We start from the raw sequence: 15,889 nt of genomic DNA on the forward strand, positions 1-15,889 counted from the left end.
CCATCCCCCTGTAGCAAAGAGAGTGCAGGGGCACAAGGGTCATTGATCTTTTATCTGGCTGAGATTTGCGCAGGTTAGAATCAATGACCCTGACCATGACTTGGAAATATCAGTGGCCTAACTGTGCTGTGTATTGATAATTCACATTCTGTTGCTAAATGTTCTCATCCTGTTATACATTAACAAGTCACCTAATGAGTATAAGTACATAGCTTGAGCCAGCAGCTGATTAGCTTAGCTTAGCACAAATTTGATTATATCGTTCTACAACAACCACAATTTGGAAACGACATGTCCAGACTGCAACTGTTTCCCTGTTTCCCTGTTTCCATTTTCTGCTGAGCTAAGCCAACTGCTGGCAGTAGCTTCATATTCACCATGCAGTGGGGAGGGTGGTGTGATTTTCTCTCTTACTCAACACAAGGTAGTGAATTTCCAAAAGGTAAACTATTCTATTAGCTCATTCTGACATATCTTGCAACCTACTGTTTTCTACTTAATTCCCTATGCTTTTATCCGTATTATTTTTATCATTTTAAATTGCTGTTAAAGCTGACATTTGTAATCATTATATTTTAAGCCTAACACAAAGCACCTCCCTGTGAGTATCCTAAGTATGTTCTATAAATAAACTCTGCCTGCCTTTCAAATGGATGCACAAAAACACTGTTCATGCAAACTAATGATATTTTATGCAAAGCAGCTTACAGAGAAGTGTTTAAGTTCCCTTTGTCAGCTAAATCAGGACGCCGAGCTGCAATGTCTACGAATCGTTACTACAAATGATCTTTTTTTTTGTCAGAAGAGTGTTACTTCCGCATTTCAACCTCCTACGTAAGGTGTTGTGGCGGCCTAAATATATAGCACGGTGGCTGGAAAGTGGTTCACCTGTGCCAAGCCAGAGCGCTCATTCATCCTGCATAATAATGGCTGTGACAGGTCAGCTGACAAGTCGCATCACTCAGTCTACAGAGAGCATTTGCAGGTTATTTACACCCGCAAGAGTCCTGGGAGTCTCTCACAATCACCGGAAAACAAATCAATATCAGATGAGAGAACATTTGTGACAAATCCATCCATGCATGTGCCCACACAATAATTTTTTTTTTTTTTTTTTAAAAAGACACAGGCACGGGAGCATGCACACACAACTGAGAATGCGCACACACACTCACACCTCTCCCTCATTCTTGTGCAATGTCATGTGGTCCAGAACGCACAAATGTGCATGCAGTCTTGTCGGCGTGGTCGAATGAGAGAGCGGCGTGTAAGCGGCGTGTACCTGCGACTGCGAGGATGTACTCACCGCTCCCCCATTCAGGATCATGGTCATCTCGGTGGGCTGGTAGACGTTGCTGCGGAAAGGAGCGCTGGGCCTGGCGCCGGTGTTGCTGTTGTGCTGCCCGGCTGCGCCACCGCCACCGCTTCTCAAGCCTGGAATGGAAAAGGCGGGGAGGCGAACAGAGATTGCTCACTGTGACTCATCACTTCACAGTCTCTCTTGGAGAAATAAAACACTCCCTGCACAACAGAAAATTCCCTCCGTACTAATTTCTAGCATCACATGCAAATATTTCATGGTGTTCTATTACTCACTTTGGCCTACATTCCTCCTACAAGCTGTCCGTTTGCTCTGAAATATTGGACTGTGCTGTACCTGCAGTGTTCTCGTCGCTGTATCCGTATCCCTGGTTCTCCACAAACTGCCTGTGAGATAGAGGGATGTCTTCGTCGAAGCTCGTCTCCCTCATCCGTGTGGAGTTCTGGGATGTGTCGAAGTAATCCGGGGCAGTGGGTTGTGGTGGGGGTCTCAGGCAGATGTGGGATTCAGGAATGGCATGGAAGATCAGCAGCAGCCAGCCCTGAGCCACTAAAGCAATCGCCAGTGCCGGGTCATTCCAGTCCGGGGACCTGCCGAGCCAGGCGTTGCCATACAGATAGAAGCCCACCCAGGCCACCCACAGCAGCAGTGACATCAGGCAGGTCACCAGCAGCCAGACGGCATTGCAGCGCCACTGACGTGTCTTCCCGCACAGGGCCAGGGAGGCGGCAGTCAGCGCGGCTAGTAGGAGGACCAGCACATAGCTGCAGGCTAGTGAGAAGTCCAGAGGAAGGTACTGACAAGCAGCTCTTCCCTCCCTCAGCACGGTCAGAAGTAGCCACTCTGCAGCGATGATGCCCTGCACGGCACTCAAACCCAGTGCCAGGCCGGTTAGTGCACAGCCGCCAGGGCTTCGACGCTCCCGGCCCAGCCTGCGAAGGCGGACGCCCTGAACCAGCAGGCAGGAGAAGCAGACAGCGAAAAGGAGACCCCACAGGGCTCTGCGGAGTAGACACAGCGACTCATCCTGCTCGATCAGGTAAGCAAAGCTCAGGCCGAACAAACCGAGGATGCCGAGGAGCAGCAGGAGGATAGGTCCCACGCCGCTGCGCTTCTCAGCCTCGCTGATGTGGTGTAAACGGCACAGCAGGACGAGGGCGAGCAACATGGCAGTCAGCGCCCCACCGGCAGCCACGGATTCAACGGCCACACCCCATATGGAGTCCAGGTCACAGAGGAGGGTGTAGGGACGCACGAGGCCCCAGCCGCAGCCTCTGGGCAGAGTCTCGGGTTCAATGAGATTTTGACTGCTGGCGCGATGAGCGACAGTCAGCAGCAGCGGGAGAAGGAGGACTGGTGGGAACGCCATCTCTGAGAGACCAACAGGAGAGAAGACGGAAAGCGAGATGATGCAGAGAAACAAGGGGCAATGAGGGGGAAAGAAGAAAGTTAAAGGAATGGAGAAAAGGAGGCGGGAGAAAGGCAGTGAGTCATTCTGGTCATAAATGTTTGTAAAGCTATAGAGCTGAGAAGTCAGTCATTCATACAGTAATCATCTGTCTGTGTGACAATACAGACCACCGCTGTGTTTTAGAGAGGAAACAAAGGACAGAAGTTCATGCAGGGTGACTGACTGAAGCCTTTTCAAACACACACACATATCCTGTTTCACCAATAGTAGCCTATAGCCTCACTCTTTTTGAACCACTTAAAGGTTTTAAAGTGTGTTTCAAACCGCTACAAAGAGAAACAACAGCCCACATGTAAGAAAAATACCAACAAACTCAGAAGAATTGAGAGCCAGCTGCCTTCTGTTCATTCCCAATGTAAGGTGAGAGTCCGAGCACCCGCAGTACAATGTTTCTGAAAAGAGTTTCGGGTATACTATTTGTCCAGTCTGATCCGGTGAACCGGCAGCCGGAGCGCTGACAGGAAAGCTGCAGCATCATGCATATTTTTATGACAAAACAGAGATACAGAGAAAGGAACTAGTGCTCACAAGCAATTCGACTCACTATCAGGCATCTAAGGGCATCTAGCGAGGTGTGAGACAATACATAATACAGTGCACACCAATACACAGCGCCTCGAGCGCAAGCACAAACACTCCTGTACTTTTGAGAGAAGTGTCTCGGTGATGTAAAAAAAAAAAAAAAAACATCAGCACAAATCAATTTAGTCTCAGTCTACCTTTTTCTTTATTCGTCACAGCTGTCAGGCGCACACACACACACGCACACACACACACACACACACACACACACACACACACACACACGCATTCTCTCATCGAGGGCTTTGCTGGGATGATCAGTGCTGTCGCTTCACCTGACAAGCGGTGTGTTTTATGGGAGGCTGATCTGTATTTAAAGGCACCACAACACCGCGCACAAACATATCTTCTTGCCAGGTTGCTGTCACTGAGCTGTTAGAAATTCTTTCCACGCTGGCTCGTACATTTGAGTTTTAAACAATCCGCTTCCACGAAGCACTTTTCTTTCCTCTCCATGCTTGAAGCTACACACTGGATTGTTTATTTCAGAGAATTTTTTGTCCCGCTATAAGTGTGACATCAAATGTGTCACTGCGTCCACAAATAGACTGTACCACGATATTTGCTTTCCACATAAAGACCACTGGATATCCTCAGGTTCATATTCTCTTACTGTACCAGAGTCAGGCTGAGTTACATGGTCAGGCTAAACACCAGCCTGGTCACACACTCCTTCCAGCATGGAGCTTATCATATGAGGCAGACTCCAAGAAGAGAGGTGACAGACCCGTGATATTTAGATTTATTTTACCATGAGGAACAAAGGGAAAGAAGAGGAAGTCTCGTCGGTCAAAAGCAGACATACTCGGACTAGACCTGCTTTTGTTTGTATGATGAAGCTTTGACATTTCTGATTTTCCTATGAGGCAATGACAGTAAAATGTAAAGCAGCTATAATCAACATTTTATGATAACGTCGTAGCCTGTCAAATTACAATGTAAAAGCAATATGAATGGGATCACTCATAGGGAGAATTAAAACTTGAATCTGCAACTCACCTCTGCTTTATGGGGCTTTTGAGTGAGTTTGTTTGGCTTTCTGGCTGCAACTTTACTGGTTTAGTTCACTTTCATAGCTCTACCAGCTAAAATGGAGCATCAAGCTTTTAAAAAGCCAAATATTGCAATCATGTTCAGTCTAAAGCAGGCCTAAAAGGAGAAACTATTTAACTTAAATTCACTAGGTGGTCAAAGACAAGACACTAAATGGATGATCAAGTTGATTTGTAATGGCTGAATGTGAAAATAAGCATCCGTTTGTTAAGTTTTCCCTATCAACCTATGGTCAAATGTCAAGTGTGTACAACTAGTTTCCGCTGGCTCTAAAAAGTCCGAGCAGGTTTATCTTATTTTGGCATTGGTTTGTCCATGTCCAAACTATTTTCACACCAGAAACGCCATACAAATGTGAAACGGCATTATGAATTTAACACTATTAGGAAACTGAGCTCACAACCAGTTAGACCACATATAGTCAGAGAACGGCTGCTATCGACATAGTTGTTTTTTTTTTTAATCAAAACGAGGGGAATATAATTCTTCATTCTTGCTCTCGTGCACACACACGTGGTGCCAGCATAGCTGGTCCATCCATTTATTTACAAGCTTTTGATGTGTCTCTCCTCATATCCATTTGGGTTTTTTTGTATATTTTTTTTTTAGACAGCACTTGTTGACAACTTCGTGAAATATAATTATTTATTTAGACCCCAGAGGCCATAACAGTGAAAGATGTTTGTGTGCATATACCATGTGTGTTTTCTGCATATTCATTTGTTTAGAGCTCTTTCATGTATCCTTCAGAGATTTGCACCCTCCGAAAATCTCCTTCATGCCCCTCATTACTAAAATTCGTCACTCCCTCATTTCCTGTTGTTTCCTTCTTGCCCTACTGCAGCGGCTCAAAGCTGCTGGTTATGACTGGTCTACATTAACATCAATCAGTGCTTATACGAAAGGATGAGTCACCAAAACGCTAAATAGCAGTGGTTGATCTTTATCCTCATAGAAACACCTGATTTGAACATGCATATCTGAACAAAATAGAACAAAACTGAAGCTTTCTCCAAACATCATGTTGTTTTTAATAGTGAGCCCCTGATTGCCATGGTTACACCCCACCTCGAAATCACAGGAAAAAAACAAAACAAAAGAGAGAGGAGACAAAGAGTGAAAAGCTCATTCACTCATCTTCAATAAGCTGAGGCGACTGCTCCTCCTCCATCTTTTTTTTTTTTTTTTTTTTTTTTTTTCTGTCTTCTTTGCCACATTCTTTGTCACGTTGACAGGGACAATAAAGCCACACAGTCAAGACGAGCGCACGCTCACAACAAGAGACCGGAGCTTGGGTTGTGCACACAAGTGACTTTTTAACTCACTCACCCTCTCACTCAGTCCCTCCGTCTTGCACAGACGGTTGCTCTGGCTGCTTTTTGAGTGCGAGCTGGCAGGCTGGAGAGAGCTGAACGATGCACGGGAGAGTGGCCGCACGTACAACACGCGTGTGCAAAATCACATACGCACACCTATAGCCCACATGCCACACACTCCAGTCTTCTTCTTTCCTTCATACAGATATGAGTCATGTGAGCAGAGAGACCGGGAAAGAGAGCGAGCCTCTGGCCTCCTGCTTTGTGCAGCACGGAGGATGCTGCCGCCGTCTCGTCTCTTCGTCCCCTCCCCTCTATCTTTCCAGACATGTTTCTCTCTCTGTCACTCCCGCTCCATCCAGCCATTTCTGCCCTTTCCTCCATTTGAAATCCTCCTTTCTGTTGGATTTCAATGCCACCTCTCCACCAGAGCGGTTTCAACTCTCTGCTACATTTGAAGATGTGCTGTGAGAGATGCGCCTCACACACCTTCACTCCCCACGTTTTCCTCCTCTTTTCATCCCCAGTCTAATCCTAAACATTCCCCTTTTCCTTCCATTTTGGCATCTTTTTCTTCCCTCTTCGTGCTCCCTCCTCCTCCTCTTCCTCCTCCTCCACCACCTCTCATCCTTTCTATCATCCCCACCTCCTACCCTCCCTTCCCCTTGCCTTTATTCTTGCCGTGCATCTTATGTAACTGGGGGAAGGATCCAGCTCCTGCCAATTCTGCTGCATGGCTGCTGTTTCTCAGGCATCATCTTCCTCAGTGCCAAGTAGCCTGCTGGCACTCTAAGGGTCGATCTTAGTTTTGTATTCCGCACGTAGCGGGGTTACATGCATTCATGGTGCATGTGTCACTCGCCCAGGCACTATGCCCATGTCTGCAGCCTCTATTTACATGTAAATATAACATTCAGCTTGGTGGCATGTATTATGCATGTGTGTGCAGGCAGCACAACCCGACACGAAGCTGAATGTGGAAAGCATGCAGCATGGATTCCTCACAGCGCTGCTGTTAACACACAACAGGAATACAAACGTGAGAGGGCAAATGTGCAGCACTGCAGTCATTCAGATCTGCTTCAGGCTGGATAGCGGGATGGGGGAAATGTAGCAGGCCGTCCTGCACAATTACAACCGCCTATTATTATCAGACACAGCACACAACCAGATGCTGTCTAATTAGTGGGGTGAAAATGAGTAGGATTATTGCATTTTGATGACTTGCTTTAATTCTCATTTTTCTCAAAACTATTTTATTCAGACCCTTTGATCAATAATGGAGACTGTGTGTGTGTGTGTGTGTGTGTGTGTGTGTGTGTGTGTGTGTGTGTGTGTGTGTGTGTGTGTGTGTGTGTGTAAGTGAGAGAGAGAGAGAGAGAGAGAGTGGAGGCACTGGAGACACACCGATCCAGCTGCTGAGGTGAACAGGTCATTTGCAGGTCCGGTGCTGGCATCTGCTTGCTGGTGATGCCACTCATGACTTCAACATTATTCACTGTTTTCTGTAACACTAATAGACCTTTTCTTATAACGGTGCATCATGTTAAATTTTCTACATAGGAACATTCTTACATTAGTTATTTGCTAAAAATCTACTGGTAACATTTAATCTATTTCTACTGTTAATTGCTGTTAGATTCCGTGTGTTGTAGATGTCCATATGTTCTTTTTATTTTATTATTCTCGTTTATTTCTTTAAAGAATTACCTCAGTGTAAGTACATATTGTGACTTGACAAGGTCCATGGATGAAGGCACTCTTTAGTTGTTCTACACTCAGAAATGAACATTTCATGAAAGCATATTTGCATTTTAAATCCCATCCAACAACTCCATTAACTGTCACAGTTAGAAGGGAGCTGCAGATAGCAGGCTGATCTTTACCCCTTTAATGTTAAAGCTGAACAGGATTCTGTACAGGATTACCAGGGTAACATCAACTGCTTAGCTGGTAAATCTTCCTCTCGCCTATTTTAAATGTACAGTACATTTCTGACATCACCAACCTGTCCTGTTTTTGGAAAAGCTCAATATTTGGTTGAGAAAAATTCAGTTTTAGTGGATTGAGGGCTTGAACTGAGAGCAGATTATCAGGTTTAAATGAGTCTGGTTTAATGTAAACATGTTCTTATCCACTATAGAGAGGAGCTTTGCTTCTCAATTAAGGGCAAGAAGCATGGGCGTCCCCAGACTTGTAACTTTCCAGAGATGACCTGTTCAGTTTTGCATTCAGCTGGAGTTAGAGACCTTATGAAGAGAACTGCAAAAACGTGACCAGCTTGATTTCCAAGTCTTACATTATGTTTCTTGTGCAAGGTTGCTGGAATAAAAAGACCTGAGATCACAGCTGCACAGCAGCAGACGCAGGTGGACTTTAATACAGATTTCCTGTTCACAGATTTATGCATTAAAACATCGACGGTAACTTTTATCATTAAGGTATTATATGCTTTCTTTAATATTTTTGACACAACATTTGTGGCAGCTGCCTATTCACGACACTATTTGTTTGATGGACTGAGCTGTCAGACAGTTTTTTTTTTTTGCATGAACAAATGCAAAGGAATGCATTTAGTTTACCACTAGAAACAAATCCAATGTCTTACTTCATATAAGATAACCATGTGGAGAGTGCACTCCATCATCTGATCTGTCCGGATTTGTCGACACTTTCTACACAGAAAGTGTAGTATCCTTTTCAGCTGGTAGTGACAGATAAAAAAAAAAAGATGGGAATAAAAGAAGAATGAAGAAGAAGACAGAGGGAAGGAGATGCAGTAGAAATCAAGGAATGACGTATGGGTGTGCTAAAATATTTAAAAGGCTTTGGGAGGACTAGTTTTAGGAAAAAAATAATAGACAGAGACCACAGGAGAAAGCAGGTTTAAGAGGGGAAAAAAATATATTGAATGGCGAGACTGAAAAAGAGGTATTCCAATCACTGCACCAACCTCCTGGGTGCCATCATGAAGAAACTGACGGTGGAAGTATTTTCCCCAGCCTCTTCAGACATCCCTGGCCACCCTAATTAGGCCTCATTACCATGTGACTAGGCTCACAGCAAGACCATATGCTAATTGCCTTGGCAATTAACAGTGCCAATGTTTAATCTCAACCCTCACCCCCCTTTACTCTGCACCCTCTTTCCCCTCTTCCTCCAACATTAACAACAAGTATGAGGTGACCGGTCAGATGTGAAGGCATGCAAAAACCCCAAAAACCAAACTCACAGACCTCCAGTGTCGTGTGTTCGGCTTCTGTGCGATATATAAGCATCTTCCATTACAGATTAAGTGATGGGATCTGGAGTGGGATGAATGGGGGGGTTGATCACAGGAGCTTGGGGAGATCAGATTTGGTTAGAGACTTTGATAGTGATCAGAGGAGCAAGAGAAACAAGGAGCAGCCGGATGTGCAGAGGAAGAATTGGAGCGAGCCTCATGCCTGGAGCATGTGTGTGTGTGTGTGTGTGTGTGTGTGTGTGTGTGTGTGTGTGTGTGTGTGTGTGTGTGTGTGTGTGTGTGTGTGCCCGTGCGCGTCAGGAGGAGGGGTGGGTGCAGGAGCACATGCACGTACGAAAGGAGTAGCATGTATGTGACAATCGTACTCCAGCTCATACACTCAGCTGCGTCATGTGTACATAAAGAGGCTCCATGCACACACTCACATGCACACACACACACACACACACACACACACACACACACACACACACACACACACACAATCCTCCAAATGGGGCCCATATGGCATCAGCCCGGAGGAGATACTGTAGCTTCATCTTTTCCCAAGAGGAGGCTAACTAACCCATGAATATGTGTGCAGTCAGAGAATTAACTGCTCCACTCTGCTGAATATCGATTAATGATGGAAAACACAACATTCCAAAATAGGCCTGGGAGCTTTCGGAGTACACAAATCCTGCACTGACAATGGCTCGAGACTCAAATATCATCCATCTACTGGCCAACACAAAGTCAATCCATACATTGACATCAATTTCCTTGCAAACTTACTTTGTCTAACTGGACCCAACTGGGCATTTAAGTGCAATTTCTTCCCGAGTTAGACAACCTTATCCAGGGCCCTGTCTCTTGTTTCTGAGGCCAGTGTGGGAGGGACACATCTTCTAAAGGGGACACCCCCAGTTTTAGCTGACCTAAGGAGCAGCTTAATGCAAACATACATTTAGAGAATGCTGTTTTTTTTTTTCCCCCTTTTCTTTTTTCAGCACACCCCCGTCACTTAACAATACCAGCAACATGGGAGGGTCCCTGGGGAGTTCCAGAAGAGTGTGTTTGTTTAAGGGAGCAGCAGTAAGACTATTGTTACTGAGGTGTGCGAGTGTGTGTGTGTGTGTGTGTGTGTGTGTGTGTGTGTGTGTGTGTGTGTGCTATCCAAAAATAAAGAATGACATCTAACCTCGAAACTAAAAAAAGGAGACGTGATTGACACTCCAAAAATATCCCAGTGTATTGTGGGATGAAAATGGAGGCGCAGCTACTCAAAGACGTGAGCGTTTTTATCCTCGTGAGAAAAATGTGCCAAAGCCAATTTGGTCGTCAAATTTCACACAGGTCAGAGTCCTCCACAGACCTGTCCTTAGTTAAGTTTTACACGGTTTTGAGAAATGCCCCTTCAGGTCAACGCCATGTTCGCCCAGCCTGTGCGTAAATGTATATTTCTACAACGTGTCCTGTAGCTGTGCCCTCTCTGCCTCACTCACCTATGCATTTGGTGCATCGACATCGCCTTTCTCCCAGGACTGTCAGTGATGCAACTTCCACATCAGCGGTCATACACACCGAAGAACAGCCTTACCATACAATACAAACAGAGATGCATTCAAAATAAACCGTGATCCCCTGTGGGATATTCGGCAAAAAAAAATAGTCCTACCTACTGGAAAAATGTCAGGCGCACACATTTCCACAAGGGTATCTCCATACAGCCCCGTTTTTTTTTTCTTTTATTAATTATATTCTTCGGGCTACATGGTGAGCAGCACGTACCTTGATCGATGTAAACAGATGAGCTCTAGAATGAAGACGGATGCTCAGTTGTCAGGTATGATGGGAGACAGAAGAACAAAAATGTCACATTTCGGAATGAGCACCGCTCGCTGTGTTTGCGTATTCTCTCTCCATCCACATGGACTTGTATGCGATCAGCCCAGATGATTCCTCCCGCTCCGGGTTTCTGACCAGATCCCGGTTATTCAGCCCGTGTCCGTTGTCCTCAGAGGCAGAATGAGCATGAATGCTAGTCCGATGGGGAAAGGCGAAACGCAACGAGGTGTAAGGATTAAAATATGAAAAGAGATTCTTTATCGTTTTCCCCTAAATCCTTTGTTCGGCGGTGCGCATCTTTGACTTTCCCTCAGCAACCACGACGAATCATTCATCAAAATGAACGAAATCCTTTAATGCACGGGAACGGTGCCCCCATAACAACCGGATCCCCTTCCTCCAGTTATTGCGCTGATTATGCCGCTGAATATCCCGGTTGACACTCACTGCTGCCCGCTGCACCTCTCCCGACTGAATGCATCACCAAAACTGCGCTCCGCATAACGTGCGTAATGATAATCCTTGTACGCACCCACACATATACACAGAGAAAGTGACAGCTCTCCAGGACTGCACTGTCCCCGCGGACTCCTCTATCCTCCCTCACTTTGACTGTTTTACTCTGGATAATTCATTGATCCGTGAATTTTTTTTTTTAACACGTTGTAGACCCTTTGCTGAATCCGCAGCGAGACTCACACGTGCAATTACACTCCTCCTAAATCTGCTGCCTTGATGTCACTCTCACGGTCTGTGAGCACAACTTGGACTCTAACTGCTGCTCTGTTATATCCAGCTGGAGAGGTTCTGTTTTTCACTGCGCTAAGTCACAAAAAACATGCCGATACAACGTCAAGTCAAACTATTAAAAATGAATTTCCGGTTACACCTTTCAGAATAAAGTTATCCGCTAACTGCCAAGTCAAAAAGTCCTATTTATACAAATATAAAATGTATAATATATGCAAATGTACAAACGGAAATACATGGATTTTCAAAAATGACAAGCTGAATAAACTGAATGGTAATTGAACCGCATAGAGTGCTTTTATTGAAAGCACGTTACAATTTTCCTCTCATTCACAGACATGGCAGCAGGATACCACACAAGTTATCTTCTGAGCCACCAGAAGCGATGTAGGGGGTTAGGGCCTTGCCTAAGAAGTCTTCCCCGCAGGAGCTGGGGATCAAACTACCAACCCTGCTTTCAATGCACACCCCACTTTACCTGCTGTGTCACGGCAGCAACAAAACCACTAATTGTGCTGTTAAGTGAGCTACGTTGCTGTGTTCAACAAAGACACTCTGCCATGTTATTATTCCACCTTATAGCCTTGTTGTATGTTCGTTTTACTACTTCCAAATCCCTGCCTCTTCTCTTCTGCAAGCCTGTTTTATGTCGTCGCAAGTGACACTATTATTTTGAAAGCAATCAAGTCTCTCTTCCGGAATTTCTTTAGCTCTCTCAGAGGCTCCCGGCTTAAAACTGCTGTGATGCTTATTATTTCTCCCTCTCATCACATGCTTGTTTCCTCAGCTGCTCCAGTCCATCTACCAGGGAGGTTTTCACTGGTGGAACCCCCCCACTGCTCCCTCCTCCTCCTCTTCTCATGCCTTTACTGTGGTGTAAGATACAAGCCAGTGGAAGTGATTTGTGCCACTGCTGCCAACATTTCATACTGATTTTCCAAAACTACAGGCTCCCGGGAGCAGAAGCAGCCATGACACCTCTGACCAGGTGACCACAATGTTGCTAGTGTGCTGCTGATGTAAAATATCCACCCACAGAGCAAGTTCTCATTTTATGCAATTAATGTGATGAATCTACTATTTAGCTTCTGCCTGTTCATGGCACGAAACCAAATCTTGCTGCAACAGGAGGGAGACACTGGGAACCAACAACCAGTCAGGCTCACATTTGTCACATGCACATTTCGCCGGGGATTGCCCTCTTATTGTCTCTCTCCACCCCCCCCCACCCCCCACCCCACCCCACACACACACACACACACACACACACACACACACACACACACACACACACACACACACACTTTCCCTTTCACATGCACACAAAGTCATAAATGCATGCAAAGTGAAATGACATGCAGGCTCTGGGCAGTAAGGAGGCGTATCATATGGAGTGGCAGCTGAGGATGTGAGGCTAATCTGACAGGTGCAGGCTGGGAGAATGACATGGGAAGAGGGGGTGGAGGTAGAGGAGGAGCTCAAAACAGGAGGCAGGAGCAGATTAATGGTTCTCTCACTTCGCCATCAGCAGACAGGCCCAAGCACTGTGTCATCAATACCGTCCCCATTCTCGTTCTCTTTATATGTGCAGTGAATGTATGTGGGCAGGGGAAGAAATCATTCTACGATCACGCACAGTTAATCACAATAAATGGATTTGAAAGAACATCCTAATGTGAATACCTCTTCAGGTTAGAGTAATAGGGCAATTAAGAGGTTTATTACCATTTAATTACTGAATGTAGAGCAGGGAAGGTAAATGAGACATTTTGTGCTGCAGAACAGAGTGGTCCACTTGTTTTCTGGTGCGGTAGATGATAAGACCGATTCCTCTAAATTAGCCTTGTATTCATTTTATTTAATCCCCCGTATGAAAGCAAATCCCCTGGATTTTTTTTTTTAACTATTAATGAATGTATTTATATTCATATTTTACACATATTCTACAAAGCTTAAGTCATTCAACTATGAAAAAAAATGCAACATGTTTTATTTTTTATTTTGCATATTATTGATATATTTATTTTACATTGTTCTCAGTTAAATTCAATGCCCTGAACTGGGAATGCTGGTTTCACAGTACAATGCATCTTATTGTGCAAAATATATTATGAGAGAATTTAGAGGTCCTTCAAAACTTTATCTGCTGGCATTTCGTATAATATTTGTGATTGCTGCTGTTGTGTGACTGCTTTGTGTGAATGAATCGTCTTGTTGTGTATCTTTTGCAAAGGAGATCTTGATCTGAGACTTCCTGAATAATTTAAGCGCCGACTGAAACTGAATATTTTCTTCTGTATCTACCGTACGGTGCCATGATCAGCTCGAGGCTCAGATGGAAGCAGCCAGTGGAGAGCGACCGCTTCAGTATTTATAGAAGGTGACAAGGTAACTCTGGATCAGTGTGATCATGTGTGTGGCTCAGTTGCTGACTAATATAACTTCACTGACAGGCAGTTGACTAACTTTGGCTCTGCCTGGGGAGTTACGGTCCTTTACCGAGGAGAGCACATTCTCTTAAAGTGTCTTGTGTCTACAAGAACAACAGCACAACAGCCGCCGTCTGCCGTGTCTCTTTCTGCTGACAGTATCGGGGGTTTCCCTGGTTTGTGGTAGGTTTAGGTGCTGTGGTAGCAGTGGGGGAGTAGTGGGTAATTATTTGACTACAAACTGGGCAATTTCACTTAACTTTAGACTATTATCATTACAGTGCTTGTGCAAAAATTTACTCTCTGCCACGAACATAATAATCATCAAACATTAGTGTAACAGAGTTTATAGTGAAGCTATAGTGGCTTAGGTGCTGTGAAAAAACACTTTGGTGCTGTAGCTATTATAATGGTAGAGAAGACCCAGCATTATGCTGTGTTGTATTTTATAATCTTATAGTCTTTTAAGTCTGTGTAGTTACCTCTGTGTTTAACAAACATTTCTCTCCAAAATTATTAAAAAAAAAATGTATAACCATAATTTAAAACGCATTTCTCATCTAGTGTTGCTGGTTTCCTTGTGTCGATCTATGTTTGTTAATTTATTGAACTGTTACATCTGCCATATGGCCAAAACTACTACTTTGTGAGTTTTTAAAAAGATATGTGTATGGACTGTGAATTCAGCAAATGATTTGCCCTTCTTGGGATCAATAAAGTTGTACTCTAAATCTGAACCTGAACATTTACAGCTTTCACATGTTCGGGCCTCTGTTTGTATCTCTTTCCTCTCTCTCATCCTTCCTCATGCCTCCATGTGGCCCGGACGTTACCTCGCCTTGTCAAGGCCCCGCTTGGCTCAACGCAACAAACCCCACAGTGACAGCAGGGTGGCCCAACGCGCTGCATCTGTTTCCAGCGACAAGCATCAGAATTAGCGCCGGTGACCTCACAGGATGTATTAACTAAGGCAGGATGCAGGTGTCCAAAATTAGCAGGAAGGGAATCTAATTTTAAAGACCACTTTGTTTCCAGACACACATCCCATTTTAAACAGATTGCAATATATCTAACAAGGACAGAGAATGTGAGTGAACACTACAAATACTACAAAAGGAGGTCTCAAGTAAAATCACTTAATGAATCCCATGTTTGGCTTGGAAATTGAAAATATTCACCAGAAAGACTGTTTTACAAAAAGGGGACATTGAGTTGGTAGGACTTGCAAAGGTAGACCAATACTTAGAGCTAAATGTTAAGATATCAAAGCACCCACTGCTTTGACTTTTGTTTAAGTATGTCTCTTGTGAGTACCCTAACTCTATAGAAGTGCCATACTAAATCACTGACGCACCTCATATTCATAACTGTGCTGTGTAGTGAAATGAGCTGACTTGGTCATCGAGGTAATGAGGGTTGTATGTCGAGCTGGATAATCCAGACCTCATCTGACCTGAACCCTCCGGCTGTTCAGTATCCTGAAAACCTGCAGATGTCACGACCTCCTGAAGAAACATAGCCCCACAGAAGGACGATCGATGTTAAAAGATCACGTGAATGCCACTTAGTCAGGTCAACTTAAAACAACCTACAGTAGATCTGCATGTTCCGGAGGATACATACACAAAAACCCTAATGCATACATTTCTGGTGCGCGCACGCACGCACGCGCAAACACACACACACACACACACACACACACACACACACACACACACACACACACACACACACACACGGTCTTATCTGAACTCTTCAAAGACCACAACACGGACCGTTGCGCTCTTGTTTTCATTCAGTGAGCCTTGGAGGCCTTTCTCTCAGATTATCAGGTTTCTCAATGGCTGGAGGATTTAACCCTCGGAAGGTCGGGCTGAGGTCAGTTGAACAAAGGCA

The 15,889-nt window shown here is 44.7% G+C and overlaps 1 protein-coding gene across 2 annotated transcripts in view; it reads right to left on the reverse strand.

Annotated features, from left to right (window-relative positions):
- The window catches only part of gprc5ba (G protein-coupled receptor, class C, group 5, member Ba), a 15,998-nt gene extending 4,372 nt beyond the window's left edge, over positions 1-11,626 (reverse strand). Inside the window, exons 1-3 of one of the 2 annotated variants that reach the window (XM_069149137.1) lie at positions 10,758-11,626; positions 1,658-2,692; positions 1,283-1,434 (exon numbers count right to left, since the gene is read on the reverse strand). In XM_069149137.1, coding sequence (XP_069005238.1) covers positions 1,283-1,434; positions 1,658-2,690 — 1,185 coding nt within the window. In that variant the 5' untranslated portion in view covers positions 2,691-2,692; positions 10,758-11,626. The remainder of the gene's footprint in view (positions 1-1,282; positions 1,435-1,657; positions 2,693-10,757) is intronic. The other variant, XM_069149138.1, reaches the window with a different exon arrangement.
- Between the last annotated feature and the right edge of the window lie 4,263 nt (positions 11,627-15,889).

This window comes from Embiotoca jacksoni, unplaced genomic scaffold (assembly GCF_022577435.1).
Source record: "Embiotoca jacksoni isolate LCO1_2020_lvr unplaced genomic scaffold, fEmbJac1.0.p SCAF_15, whole genome shotgun sequence".
In the NCBI taxonomy this organism is placed as follows: Eukaryota; Metazoa; Chordata; class Actinopteri; family Embiotocidae; genus Embiotoca; species Embiotoca jacksoni.